The sequence below is a fragment of the Heloderma suspectum genome, chromosome 1, assembly GCF_057233095.1.
Source record: "Heloderma suspectum isolate Gila_16-S chromosome 1, 16-S_ref, whole genome shotgun sequence".
Taxonomy (NCBI): Eukaryota; Metazoa; Chordata; class Lepidosauria; order Squamata; family Helodermatidae; genus Heloderma; species Heloderma suspectum.
In genome coordinates, this window is record NC_139458.1 from 393,694,717 (window position 1) to 393,708,207 (window position 13,491).

General features: G+C 45.8%; 1 protein-coding gene across 1 annotated transcript in view; it reads right to left on the reverse strand.

Moving 5' to 3' along the window:
* The window catches only part of CNIH3 (cornichon family AMPA receptor auxiliary protein 3), a 105,908-nt gene extending 93,082 nt beyond the window's left edge, over nt 1-12,826 (reverse strand). The window contains exon 1 of the mRNA XM_084828667.1: nt 12,681-12,826. Within this exon, the coding sequence (XP_084684793.1) occupies nt 12,681-12,761 (81 nt within the window). The 5' untranslated portion in view covers nt 12,762-12,826. The remainder of the gene's footprint in view (nt 1-12,680) is intronic.
* Between the last annotated feature and the right edge of the window lie 665 nt (nt 12,827-13,491).

Here is a 13,491-nt window from a genome sequence, read left to right on the forward strand (position 1 = left end):
CAAACCAGTCCATACTCCAGGAAATCAAGCCAGACTGCTCACTTGAGGGAATGATATGAAAGGCAAAACTGAAGTACTTTGGCCACATCATGAGAAGACAGGATACCCTGGAGATGTTGATGCTAGGGAAAGTGGAAGGCAAAAGGAAGAGGGGCTGACCAAGGGCAAGGGGGATGGATGATATTCTGGAGGTGACGGACTTGACCTTGGGGGAGCTGGGGGTGGCGACGGCCGACAGGAAGCTCTGGCGTGGGCTGGTCCATGGAGTCATGAAGAGTCGGAAGCGACTGACCGAATAAACAACAACAAACCCTCAACAGGGAAGAGAAACCAAACACGGCTCCCTGGTAAGTGTACCCACCCGAGTCACAGATTTGCCGCATTCACCGTTTACATTTTTAGATGTACGCTTAAAAACATCTTATATGTACACCTAAAGACGTAATGAGTGAAGTAATACTTAATCATAATACTTAACGTCTGGATATAGTGCTTTCAAGTGTTCAAAGCACTTCATATGCATTATCTAAATGTGATCCTTACAACCAGACAAACTGGAGAGGGTTCAGAGGAGGGAAACAAAGATGATCAGGGGACTAGAAACAAAGCCCTATGAAGAGAGACTGAAAGAACTGGGCATGTTTAGCCTTGAGAAGAGAAGACTGAGGGGAGATATGATAGCACTCTTCAAGTACTTGAAAGGTTGTCACAGAGAAAAAGGCCAGGATCTCTTCTTGATCATCCCAGAGTGCAGGACACGGAATAATGGGCTCAAGTTACAGGAAACCAGATTCCGGCTGAACATCAGGAAAAACTTCCTGACTGTAAGAGCAATACGACAATGGAACCAATTACCCAGGGAGGTGGCGGGCTCTCCCACACTGGAGGCCTTCAAGACGAGGCTGGACAGCCATCTGTCAGGGATGCTCTGACTTGGATTCCTGCATTGAGCAGGGGGTTGGACTCGATGGCCTTGTAGGCCCCTTCCAACCCTACTATTCTATGATTCTAACCCCTGTAAGACAGGGGTGGGCAACAAGGCACGTGCCTTGTCTCCCAGCAGAATTATACTCCCTCCAGCCTGTCAAACAGCTCTCTGGCAGGCTGCAGGGAGCCCGATTCTGCTGGGAAACAAGGCACGTGCTCCCCATGTGCCTTCTTTCCCAGCAGAATGGCTGGGAATCCAGCAATGTGGCTGCAGTAGGGGCCACTCCATAGAAGCAGGGGACTCAGTGGGGACTGCAAAAGTCCCCCTGAGGGGCCACATGTAGCCACAGACCACATGTTGCCCACCCCTGCTCTAAGGTAAGTAGGTACTAGTATTATCCATGTTGCAGATGGGGGAACTGAGGCTGAGCAAGAGTGGCTTGCCTAAGGCCATCTAGTGAGCACGGCATTACCGAGATTTGAACCAAGATCTTTCTGATTCATAGCTCAGTCTCTTGGCCACTGATAATATCACAAAAGACTCATGGACATTAACAAAGGTTTGATATATTAGTATAAATATCACATTTATACTAATATATCAAATCTTTGTTAATGTCCACTAGCTGTTTAAAATGATACGCTGCCTAGAACAATGAGGCTAATTATCATTTTACTTTTCTTCTTAACTGCTTAAGAAAAACAAGAGAGCACAGTGCTAGCACCCCCACATTTCATTAACAATATAGCCAATATAGCCACAATTTTCTTCCTTCAGAAATATAATTTTTGTATTGTATGATGCTTCTTCCTGACTAGATTTTCTTACAATATACTTTCTGGTTCAAGTGAAGAGGTTATTTTCTTTTCTTTTACTGTTAATTCCACCACAGGTTTGATTAAATGAATCTCAAAGTCTATAGCAGTTTTAAAATTATTTATATATTAAGAGATAACTTGAGCTACCACTGAAAACCACTGGTGAAAATAGTTGCATAGCAACACACTTTAAGAACATATAATATCCAGGGAACTGGCAAAGGAAACAGAAAGAGATGGCATGTAACTACGCAGCAACCCTCATCCAGTATAATGTTGTGCAATCAAGTCTTATCAGTTTAGTTGAACTAAAGCATGTTTAACTGTGCCCTGGACTGCAACTGGTGTTAGATTTGTTAGCATCCATTATGAAACATCATTTTGTGAGTTACTGAGACACTGCAGTGAAACTTTGGTAGTGGAAAGAAAAGGTATAAGACTGCCTTCCCCAACCTGGTGCCCTCCAGATGTGTTGGACCATAACTCCTAGCATCCCCCAGCCAGCCCTGCTGGGGACTGCAGTCCAACACATCTGGAGGGCCCCAGGTTGGGGAAGGCAGTTGTAAGAACTAAACTTTGCTATTGATAACAGACCAGGCTATGTCCACTCAGGAGCTTCCCCCATGGCTGATTTCACATGGCGGTGCTAACCTGGAAGGGGAGATCAAAGATACCTTAAGACAGTGGTGGGGAACCTGCGGCCCTCCAGAAGTTGTTGGACTGCCATTCCTATCAGCCCCAGCCACCAGAGCCAATGGTCAGGGATGATGGGACTTGCACCTCAACAGCATCTAGAGGGCCACCCATTCCCCAGCCCTACCTTAAGGAATAGGTGTCCACCTGGGCTTTGCACTAACGGCATCCTTTGCACCAATCCTCCTAGTTTCTGGTTCTGCCTGGGGATAGGCACACCCAGCACTCAAAGAGCCCTCTGACTAGAAGGATCCTTTTAAAAGCTGTCATATATAGGTGATTATGAAGCACTCTCCATGTGAGAAGCAGGAACAGAGGATGTTTGAGATCTTTCAAAATCAAGGTCAGATGTTCAGAGGGCAGATGTGGACAGGAAATAGCACTGGTTTTCAAATTCACACTTTTAATTCACAGAATGTGTTTCACACAATCCACATTTCCCGTGAAACTCTTTTCACAAGCCTTGAACAGACAAACCTGAAACAGAACAGATTTTGATGATGACTTCTGCTTGTGTGAGACAGATGATCTCACACATTAACTTGGTTTTAAAAAAAAACCTGCAATGGGGGAATTCCCCCCCAAAGCTAATGCCAGCTTCAGAGAAGAGACTTTCCTTAGGACCAAAGCAGGGGAGGAAAAGGGAAGACTCTGCTTTGTGGCAGGCAAAAGTTGCCTTTGTCAGCCACTGCTATCCACCGGTACTGCTACTTCTGTTCTAGCTCTTGCTCTCTTCCTCCGCCAGCTTGGTTCCCTGCTCCCTTATCCCTAAGCAATTGTTGATTCATATCATTCAATACTGGTAATTGGATCCTAATCCTGCAAGAATTCAGTTCTGAGGTTTACATTTCCAGCCCTGAAAAGAGAAAGCCACTAGATAAAAGTTGACTTTACATTTCCAGCCTTGAAAGGAAAAAGCTACTACATAAATGTTTATACAGTGACCTGGCTCACACCATCATTTTCAGCTCTAGTGGCTTAAACAAGACACCGTGGTTTGCGGCACAAGCCACACACCCATGGGCACCCATTCCGCAACCCAACGCCCCGCTCATAGGTTGTCGTGTCGTCCAAATCTGATGAGGGTGGGTTGTTGGTGTGGTTAACAAACCACACACGACCCTTAAACAGCTCATGGATTCTGGGTGGCTTGTTAACCACACCAAGAAACCACCCTTGCCAGGTTCAGATGATATGACAAGCTACAAATGGGGTTTGGGTTGCAGAACGTGCACCCACGTGGTGTAAAACATGATGGCTTATTTAATCACCACTTTAAAGAGGATTAACAATGCAATATGTTTTAACTCCCCTTCATGGATCACTGCCTATGCCGTGCAGGGCCACCCAAGACGGACAGGTCATGGCAGAGAGTTCTGACAAAATGTGGTCCACTGGAGAAGGAAATGGAAACCCACTCCAGTATTCTTGCCAAGAAAACCCCATGGAACGTATGACAGGAAGGCCTGGCGTGCTATGGTTCATGGGGTCACAAAGAGTCAGACACGACTGAACGACTGAACAACAACAAAATGTTTTAACTGCTCATGCTCAATTTTAAGGGGTGGAATGTGGTTTTAATTGGATTGTTTTATTATGATGTGTGTGTGTGTGTGTGTGTGCGCGCGCACGCGCGCACGCACATGCATGAATATATATATGACAATGATGATGAAAAGCAATGATGATGAAAAGCAAAAGTAGTCGTGTTGCCCATAAAATAATTCCAAAGTCCATGTTATGTAATACCTTTATTACGGTACCCTAAAAAGTCACAAAATGTGAAAGCTTTCAAGATTCCCAGATCTTTTCATCAGGCAAGATGTTAAAAAAATGAGGGGCAGGGGAATAGGAGGAGAAAAAATTACTGACTTGACAATGGAGTCATGGTGTCTGTGCGATCTGAGTTCCAAGATGGAAAGTGGGAAGGTGGGTCTGCAGTCATTCAAATTTGGTTCGAACACAGGGATGCAGAACTTCAGGCCAGCTGGCCAAATCCAACCCTCTGGGGTTCCCCCAATGGCCACACCCTCTGCTCCTATGCCCACCTACCCCCACTGATCATATGGTGATTTTCTAGTTTGGGGGCATTTTCCCCCTCATTCTAAAAGGTTGTAATGCCTCTCCTAAGGCTTAGTTACTGTCAGTAAAAGTTTTAAGCTAAAAATATGCCAATCTTTTTGGTATTTGCCCTTGGCTCCACCGTATTTTGCCATCTGCCCCATCCACCATTGGAATGTGGCCTCTGAGAATTCTCCAAAATGGAATTTGGCCCTCAGGCTGAAAGATTCACCACTCCTGTTCTAACAGGTTATGTGATGGTTACAGGGTGGAGACAGTTCTGAGTCACAGCTGGATTTTATTTTTTCAAAAATGGGGGATCAAACATTTTTCCCTTTCTTGCTCCCAGGGGCAACACCAGGTCCAATGTGTAACCATCATATGACCTGATAGAGCTTAATTTGAATGTCTGCACACACTCCCCTTCTGCATCTTGGGACTCTGATCATGCAGACACCATGACTCCACCGGCAAGTCAACAGTTTTTTCCCTCCTGTTTCTGCCCACCCATATTCACTTTTTGTAACATCTTGCATGATGTAGAGATCTGGAGATCTCAAGACCGTGCAAATTTTGGTGACTTTTTGGATGGCCTACTAATTACACTAATATGGAATTTGGTATTATTGCTATTGTGTTTTATGAAATCATTTACATTGACATTTTTCACATGTCATGGTAAGCCACAGTGCATGATGTCCGATCACTCCCAAAACAATTGGGAACAGCTAAACAAACCACAGACCTTCCGCCTGTATGAACTAGAATCTTTGGCTTGTCTCTCCCCCGATAAGCTAGGGAAATAACCCATATTCTGTTCTTGTGTTATTCCTCTGACTTGTCAGGAGAGAGAAGCCAGAGTTCGTGTGTCACACTAAACAAACCACAGAGGGAAGGTCTGTGGTTTGTTTGCAGTAGGAGCAATCAGATAGCATTTACAAGCACAGTGATCATACATGAAAAGCCAGGGGTCTGAATCCTGCCTTATCATGACATGTGAACCAGGCCAATGCCTTAAAGAGGTAATTGTGCCCTAAGTGTTATATAAATCACATAATAAATAAAATAAAATAATAAAGCATATTACGGTCTTCAGCTGGCTGAGTGCTACATGGTACCCTACCTGTAAACACTTGTGTAAACCTAGGTAGAATATTCCTATTTCAAGAAGCTGATTCATTTTGAAGGGTGCATTCATGTGAACCACAATGCGCAGCATTATTTACTTATGTAGCAATTATTCTATGCTGCACCGATAGTCAGTCTCAAACAGACAAAGGAGTGAATCCCCTTTTCAGAAGGATTTCTGCTAATATCAGAACAGTCCAAAAACAATCACAGAGAATATACTTACTTTAAATCATTTCCCAAAAGAACACTTCAAATAAGGAATGTATTTCATGTTTTAAACAGTAAGTTGCTTTATTCTTCACGGCGTGTTTTTCTGAGTGTGACTGTGAACCAAAGTGGAGATCAAGTGAGTAGATCTCTAGACCGTGGAGTACCTGTTTCTAAGAACACAGCCTTCAGCAGGAACATTCCTACAGTTCTCTTTATCTTCTCCACCCCCAATGCCTATCTCTGTGGTGCTGAGTGCCTCTTCTTTTCCTTTCCCTCCTGCTTTCATCACCACAGATACTATTGTGGTGGCATTTTCCAAGCAGTCAGTTGTTATAGTTACTCGCTTAACTACAAGAAGGACTTGGCAGCTGACAGAGCCAGAGCTCTCTTGCCCTTCAAACTCCTAGAGTTGCTTTGACAAAAAAAAAAAAAAAAAATGGAGTGGGTGTGTATGTGTGTCACTATGCTTCCTTCCTCTGAAGGAGAATTGCTGAACAGGCCACAGGTGGAGCCTGACCACATCACTCCCTTAGCAAAGTGGTATTTAAAGTCTTTCTTGTTACACTTTGCCCCATTTCAATCAATTGAAATTAGCTAAAGGCAAAGGTCAAAACATCTGATTTTCACAAAAATATGGCATGATTTTATCTTATATACAAACCAGGGACATACACAGCAATATTTGTCAAAGCCCCCAACACATATGGAGGGCACCAGATTGGGGAAGGTTGAGTAAGGTGATCCTGTTCCAATGAGTACTTATAACAACGTGTAAGTGCTTATAATGTGATAGCACCAAGAGAAAGCAAATAGTTAAGTCTTCAGTCATCTCCTTGATGTAAACAGCATATGCCCCAGCTTGAAGTAATCCAAGGTGGTCACAGGGAATTGTTAAACCTGTTGGGGGGGGGGGGACCATCTGCAGCTATCTTATAAAGAGCTGATTGGAGTGGTTCACTTTGGAAAGGAAGAAAAGGGGATGTAACTTCAATGCCCTTTGATGGCGAACACTGCTGCAGCTGCTGTTTACCCAAGGTCTATAGTGGATGCCAACTCTTTCTGCTACATCATAATGCTTTTTTCTCCCCCATTATAAAGTAAGTAGCTCTCCATAAAAGTGAATGCAACCGCATTACTTTAATGGAAAAGTGTTCAAAGATTAATCCCCTCGACCAGGAGAGGACACTTTCTCCTGTCACAAACCTTAGCCATAAGGGGGTCTGCAGTGTGTATGGAATGTTGGTTTCCATCTGGACCCATTCACCTCTTCTTTAAAAGTGATGGGGAATGCATGGAGAATATTATGGGGACTGCACCACTGGAGCATGTTGCTATGGTTATCTAATGAAGGCAGAGCAACACAATCAATATCTAGTAGGCATGGACTATTTCATCCAACTGACACACTAGAATTCCATGCAGCTTCTGTATCTGTATTGATGACTTATAAATTAAAGTTATTGAAAAATTAAGTAAAAACTACTCTTCTAAATGTATTCAAATTTTGACAAATGCTAGAAAATCTCCTAGCTGAACACATAGGTACCAACATTTGATGAGGTATTAGGAGAAGGGTCTTCTCTGTGGTGCCCCCACCCCCAATCTTTGGAATACCCTCCCCATGGAGGGATACACAAGCTGGCCCGCACATCTCTTTGCTGGCTTTTAGAAGAGCCCTAAAACTGCATTAGTCTAGCCTGCTTTGGAGTAATTTTATTACACTGTGTTTGAATAAATAATAGTTTAGTCTGCTGCTGCTCTATTAATGTTACTTAATGTTGTTCTGTTTTTCATTGTTTTAATAGCGTGTAATTGTACTATATTGTTTTACCGGTTGGCTTGTAAGCCAGTTTGGGAGGCTGAATACCTTAAAAGGGGAGAGAAAAATCCAATAAATAAATAAATAAAGCCATCAAAACTGCGCGTTTGTCAGAATCTCCTACTTGTGCCAGTATCCCATTCTCTCAACAGAGGTACCCAAATTTGTTGGGAGTCCTGTTTTTGACAACCAGGCCATCAGAAACTCTTGCCTAACAGAAACTCTTACAACTACCCCAACACCAGTCCAAGGAAATATGTGCCCACTCCACATAATTTGTTCTCAGTCTACAAAGCAACACATACCCAACCATAACCAAGAAGTTACTCCACTGATTACCTGTTCTGTGTGCCTGCAATCACCTCCCTTAGTGACTGCCAGGCTCCCTGCCCCTCCTGATTTTCTTTTTAAAAATAAACAATTTTTCCTTCTTTTTTTTTTTAAAGTGAGAGGTTGTCATGCTGCAAAGTGAAGCATTGATCTCGAGTACCATATTTATTTCCACATGGGTTCCATGTGGGAAATGAGTGTTTTGTTCCTGGCCATGCCCACCACAGCAACCATTTTGTGAATGGGCAAGCCCCCATGGCAGCCATTTTGTGCAAGTCCCCACAACACTCTCTCAAAATTCCAAATGTGGACAAAGAGGTTGGGGAGCCCTGGGCTTAGCTGGGTTTCTCAGGAAGAAAGGTGGTAACTCCAAAAAGAAAACAAAATAAGGTTAACTGTTACATTATTTCTGCACTGGTGTCCCACAATAGGACTTGTACATAATCAAAAATGAGTGCCTTTAAACTGATTGATTGATTGATATGCTACCTTTCCATTAAAAATAGTGTTCTAGTGCAGAGTTCACTAACATAGATACTCTTAATAAACCCCAGGCTTTTAAACAGTCACAAACCACTTGTTCCCAGTTGCCTGCCATTTTTTTAAAGGCACAAGTATACTCACTGAAGTCATTCGACACCACCCCCCCCCAGCTCTTCCTCTAAAATGTAGCCATATGAACAAATAAATGTGTTTCATTTGAGCCAGGGCTCATTACAACGTAGCACCAGACTCCTGATTAAATGCTATGGCTCAGTCCTAGAACTATGAAGCAATAACCTCTGACCATGTGCAGAGAGCCCCATGGGTAAATAAGCACAATCCATATCTAAGGTATCAGGAAGGTCGACAGACACTGGCACCAAAATTCAGATCAATAAGGACACAACCCTGTGCATGTTTAGACTGGCTGGGGAAATGCTGGAAGTTGTAAGACCATCAACTGTTGATACTGAGGGCCAAACTAGATAGACATTGGCTGTCTGTGGTTGGATCTCCCATATCTTTTTAATTTATTTTAAAAACAGCCAGTGGGGATTAGATCAGGACCACAGTGTTGGAGGAGGGAAGGTTAACACCTCCATTATTTTACTGATCAAAATTCTCCCCCTGCCCCCAGTTTTATTTCCCTCATTAGGGCTGCTTTTGAAAGAAATGAAGAGACATAGGAGATCCATCTCCAGGGACTTATCTAGTTTGTCTTTTACAGGCAAGAGCTTTTGTTGGCCTGGCCATTAAGACTGGCAACCCATCGTGTTTTGGTGCCTATGTACCTGTGTTTTTCAGACAGGAAAGTTGTTGTTGTTTTAATGGCCTGGTTGTCAAAACAAGCACCACAACAAATTTGGGTACTTGTGTTCAGGAAATATTCTGCTTTTGCTACCCCTGGATATGAGAACCAGGTGCCCTTCCAGGAAAATCCGATTAATACAAATAGCTATTTCAAAAAAAAAAAAAAGTTGCAAAAAGCACCCTTTGTTTAATTCCTATGAATCAACCTCATAAAGAGATTGTTGTCCAGGCAGAAGAGCAGACTGAATAAAACATACCTTGTCTAAGTTTGTTTTGCTGCCCATGGAATGCCTTTGTCTAAATATTGTCTAGTTTGTTTGAATAAAATACACCCTGGCCCAGAGAAGGAGCTGGAGCTGGTATCAAGAACTGACTGCTGACAAATACTAGTTTTGGAGGATTAGTACAACAAGGGAGTGGGGAGCCCATATCGTGGAAGGGATATATATTTATTATTTATTGTTTATTATTGCATTTATATCCCACCTTTTTTCCTCTTGCAAGGAACCTAAGGCGGCTTACATTATCCTCCTCCTCTCCATTTTATCCTCACAACAACAACCCTGTGAGGTGGGTTGGGCTGAGAGTCTGTGACTGGCCCAAAGTCACCCAGTGAGCTTCCATGGCCAAATGGGGACTAGAACCCGGATCTCCCAGCTCCCAGTCCAACACTCTTGCCACTACACCACACTGGCTCTCATCTCTCTATGATTTATATATGAAGTTGAGGCATAGGATTTATTATTATATTGTCCCACCCTTTTTCCAAGAAATACAAGGGAGCATACAAGTTTCCCTTCTTCCCCAGGTTTTATCATGACAACAACCCTGTGAAGTACCTTAGGCTAAGAAATAATGACTGGCCCAGCATCACACAGTAAGCTTCGTGGTTGCATGGGGATTTGAAACAGAGCTTTATGGCCCTAATCTCTAATCGGTACACCACACTGGCTTTCATAACTTAACCATAAGAAAACCCTACTTGTAGGATAATCTAACAAGTTTAAGGTGTTACACTGGCCCTGCATCCACCTGCCCACTCTTTTCATATGTGTGACACATTTTATGGGGTATAACCGCAATCCTATGCATAGTAACCTGGGAGTAACCTCCATTGTACTCAGTGATGCTTACTTCTGATGACATAGGTTAGGAACCTAGGAAACTGCCTTATACCGAGTTAGACTATTGGTCCATCTAGACCAATATTGTTGACACTGACTGACAGCAGTTTTCCAGAGTTTCAGACAGTTTTTCCAGCCCTACCTGGAGATGCTGGGGGTTGAACCTAGAACCTTCTGCATGCATGCACAGATTGCCCCTTATTACTACTAACTAGCTGAATAACTTGCCTAAGTACGCTCCCAGTTAGCCATTGCAAAAAGCCAAACTCATGAGGCAGGGACGGGAAATAATCCCAGTCAACGTGCTGGCTCACCCATGCTGGTTGTTGTTGTTGCTGTTGTTCAGTCGTACATCACTTAATTTCTCTGCACTTGGTTTGTGTACACTAAGGGTGCACATCCTTTTCAGTACCAAGGGCCAGATAGGGTATCAGCTGGGGGCCACAAATGCTTGCAAACATGCACAAGCACACTCTTGCGCGCGCCCTCCCTGCTTGCTGTGATCTAGGGATCGCTGGGGTATGAAGGTAAAAGCCTCTCCCATCCTCCAGGAATCAGCACTGAGATTGCTGATTCTCTACCATTATTTGTAGTGGGGAAACAACGATCTCGGAAGCCTGGGAAAGGTGCATGGTAGTATCTTGACTTCAGGGGCTGCGCAGGGAGTGGACAAGGGCCAGAGAGGTTCTGTGCACCCATGGTGAACATGATAGGAGTGTCCATAGGCCCTCCCCACATACACATTCAATGAATATATGAAAAGGGGTATCAGGGTTGTTCCCACTAACGATGTCCCCTCCATGCCAAATGTGCACACTGGCTACCACACCTTTAGTGTCAGTGTGAAGTACAGATGTAGGTCTAGGGGACCACTCCATGCAAACGGGAACCGTAATTGGCTAGGGCTCACATTCACAAGGAGAAGCCTTATGGCACCCTTCCCCAACCTGGTGTCCTCCAGATGTTTTGGACTTCATCTCCCATCAGTCCCAGGCAGCATGGTCAACAGACAAGAATGGTGGGAGTTGTAGGGCACCAAGGTGGGGAAGGCTGCCCTATGGGCACTTATCTGTATGCATGTCCCCCTTCACACTGGGGCTGATCGAATATGCAACCACTAGGAGGTGTGGCTAGCAGGGACATTCCCACTACCACCACCCCTCCAGATGGCCAGATGTCCTGCTTTACAGAGGACTGTCCTCTATGTGAAGAGCTGGCAGAGGACAGACCTCTATTTGAAGGTATCCTCTGTCTGACGGACTGCCCAGTCCAAGTTGAAGAACCACAAGGATAGAGAGCAGTGGCTTTGAAGTCGCCCACCAACACATAGCACCTGGACAGCAGACGGAGCAAGCACACAGGTCGCTCGGTCAGTCTTCCTTACTATCATGAGATATATTTCTCTTTAAAGGCAGCCGCCGGCGTGATCACATCACTCCAGTGCTGAAGGAGTTGCACTGGTTACCAGTTGTTTTCCGGGCCAAATTCAAGGTGTTGGTTTTGACCTTTAAAACCACATATGGTTCTGGCCCAGCCTATCTTAAGGAGCACCTCCACCAACCCCAGACAGGCCACTCAACAAGATCAGCCTCGGATGGCCTTCTCTCTGTCCCATCAGCCAGGACAGCTAGGCTGGTGAGGACGAGGGAGAGGGCCTTCTCTGTGGTGGCCCCCACTCTGTGGAACTCCCTCCCTAGCCATGCCCCCTCTTTAATGAGCTTCCACCATGCACTGAAAACTTGGTTATTCAGGCAGGTATTTGGGGTGGGTTAGGGTATTTTCAAATAATGTTTTAATGTATAATTTTACTGTTTTAAATTGTACCATTGTACATCATCCAGAGTGGTCGGGTGACCAGCCAGATGGGCGATTAAGAAATTTAATTTATAAATAAATAAAATAAATTATAGTTATTCTTTCTAAATTTGCATGTACACACGTGCATTAACATATGCAAATTGGCATCGTTTTCAGCAGTGCGTACGTGGCCACCCTACACCTCGCTGTGTCTCATTGCCTGTGAGAGGGGGTCTTCGGAACACCGCCCGGCTTACGGCTTTGCCTCTGAGCTGATGTGAAAGTTCTAGCTGTGGTCTTATATCCACCACAGGCTTCGGTCCCCAGGCGATTCACGGGTAGCGTGTGAACCGTTCCCATGGACAAGGCGGGGAAGTCTAAGCAAAAACTGTGCCTGGGAAGAGGGAAGCTGCGTGGACTCCAAGGGCGAGTGAAGCGGGGCGGGGGGAGGCTTGTTCCGGGAAAGGTCTACTCACATGCCAGATAGCGAAGAAGATGAGGGCAGCGCACAGCACCAGAGAGAGCATGTAGCAGAAGGCAGCGAACGTGAAGGCCATGGCGGGAAAAGCGCCTCGTGGAAGCGGCGCGCACGCGCCCAGCTCGGGAAGCAAGACGCTCTCTCGGGGACGGGGCAGCGGCGAGGCGGAAAGAGCGGCTTCCTCTCCGGTTACAAAGGAGAGGCCCGCGCAAACTCACTTCGGGGAACGGCCCCGCACGTCGGAAAGCAGCGCCCTTCGCGCGTAGTTCGGCGGCTGGGTTGCAAGCGACCGTCGGCGAGAGGGCCCTTCCGCGCGTTCTGCCTGGAGCAGCCGGCCCGCTCCGGGAAGGTGGCGCGGCGGAGACGGAGAGAGAGCAAGAGCGCGCGCGCGGCGCCTGCCTCCCGCCACCCCAAAACTGGATCAAAGTGGGCGAAAAGCGAAAGTCTTCCGAGATGGCGAGGAGCAAAAGACCGAAAAGAAGAAAGGGGGCTGGCGAGGGGCCCCGAGGCCGGGCGGGAAGCGCCGTCGGAACCGGAGACTCCCCTCCTGCGCGCTCCGGACTGCGCTGCGCCCATCCAAGCGTCTGGGTGGGAAGAAGCGAACAGCAGCCGTGAACGCCACGCTCGAGCCGGGCTTTCGGCTCCAGGAATGAGCGCTCCTTCTCCGCGCTCTGTCGCCGGGAGGCAGCGCGCCGCAGTCTCCGTCCTTTCCACTTCGTCAGCGGGAGTTCCTTCGTTCCTCAGTCTCGCCGCGAAGGGTCGGCCGCGCCTTCCTCCTCGCCGGCGCTTCCATCATCGCCTTCTCGGTG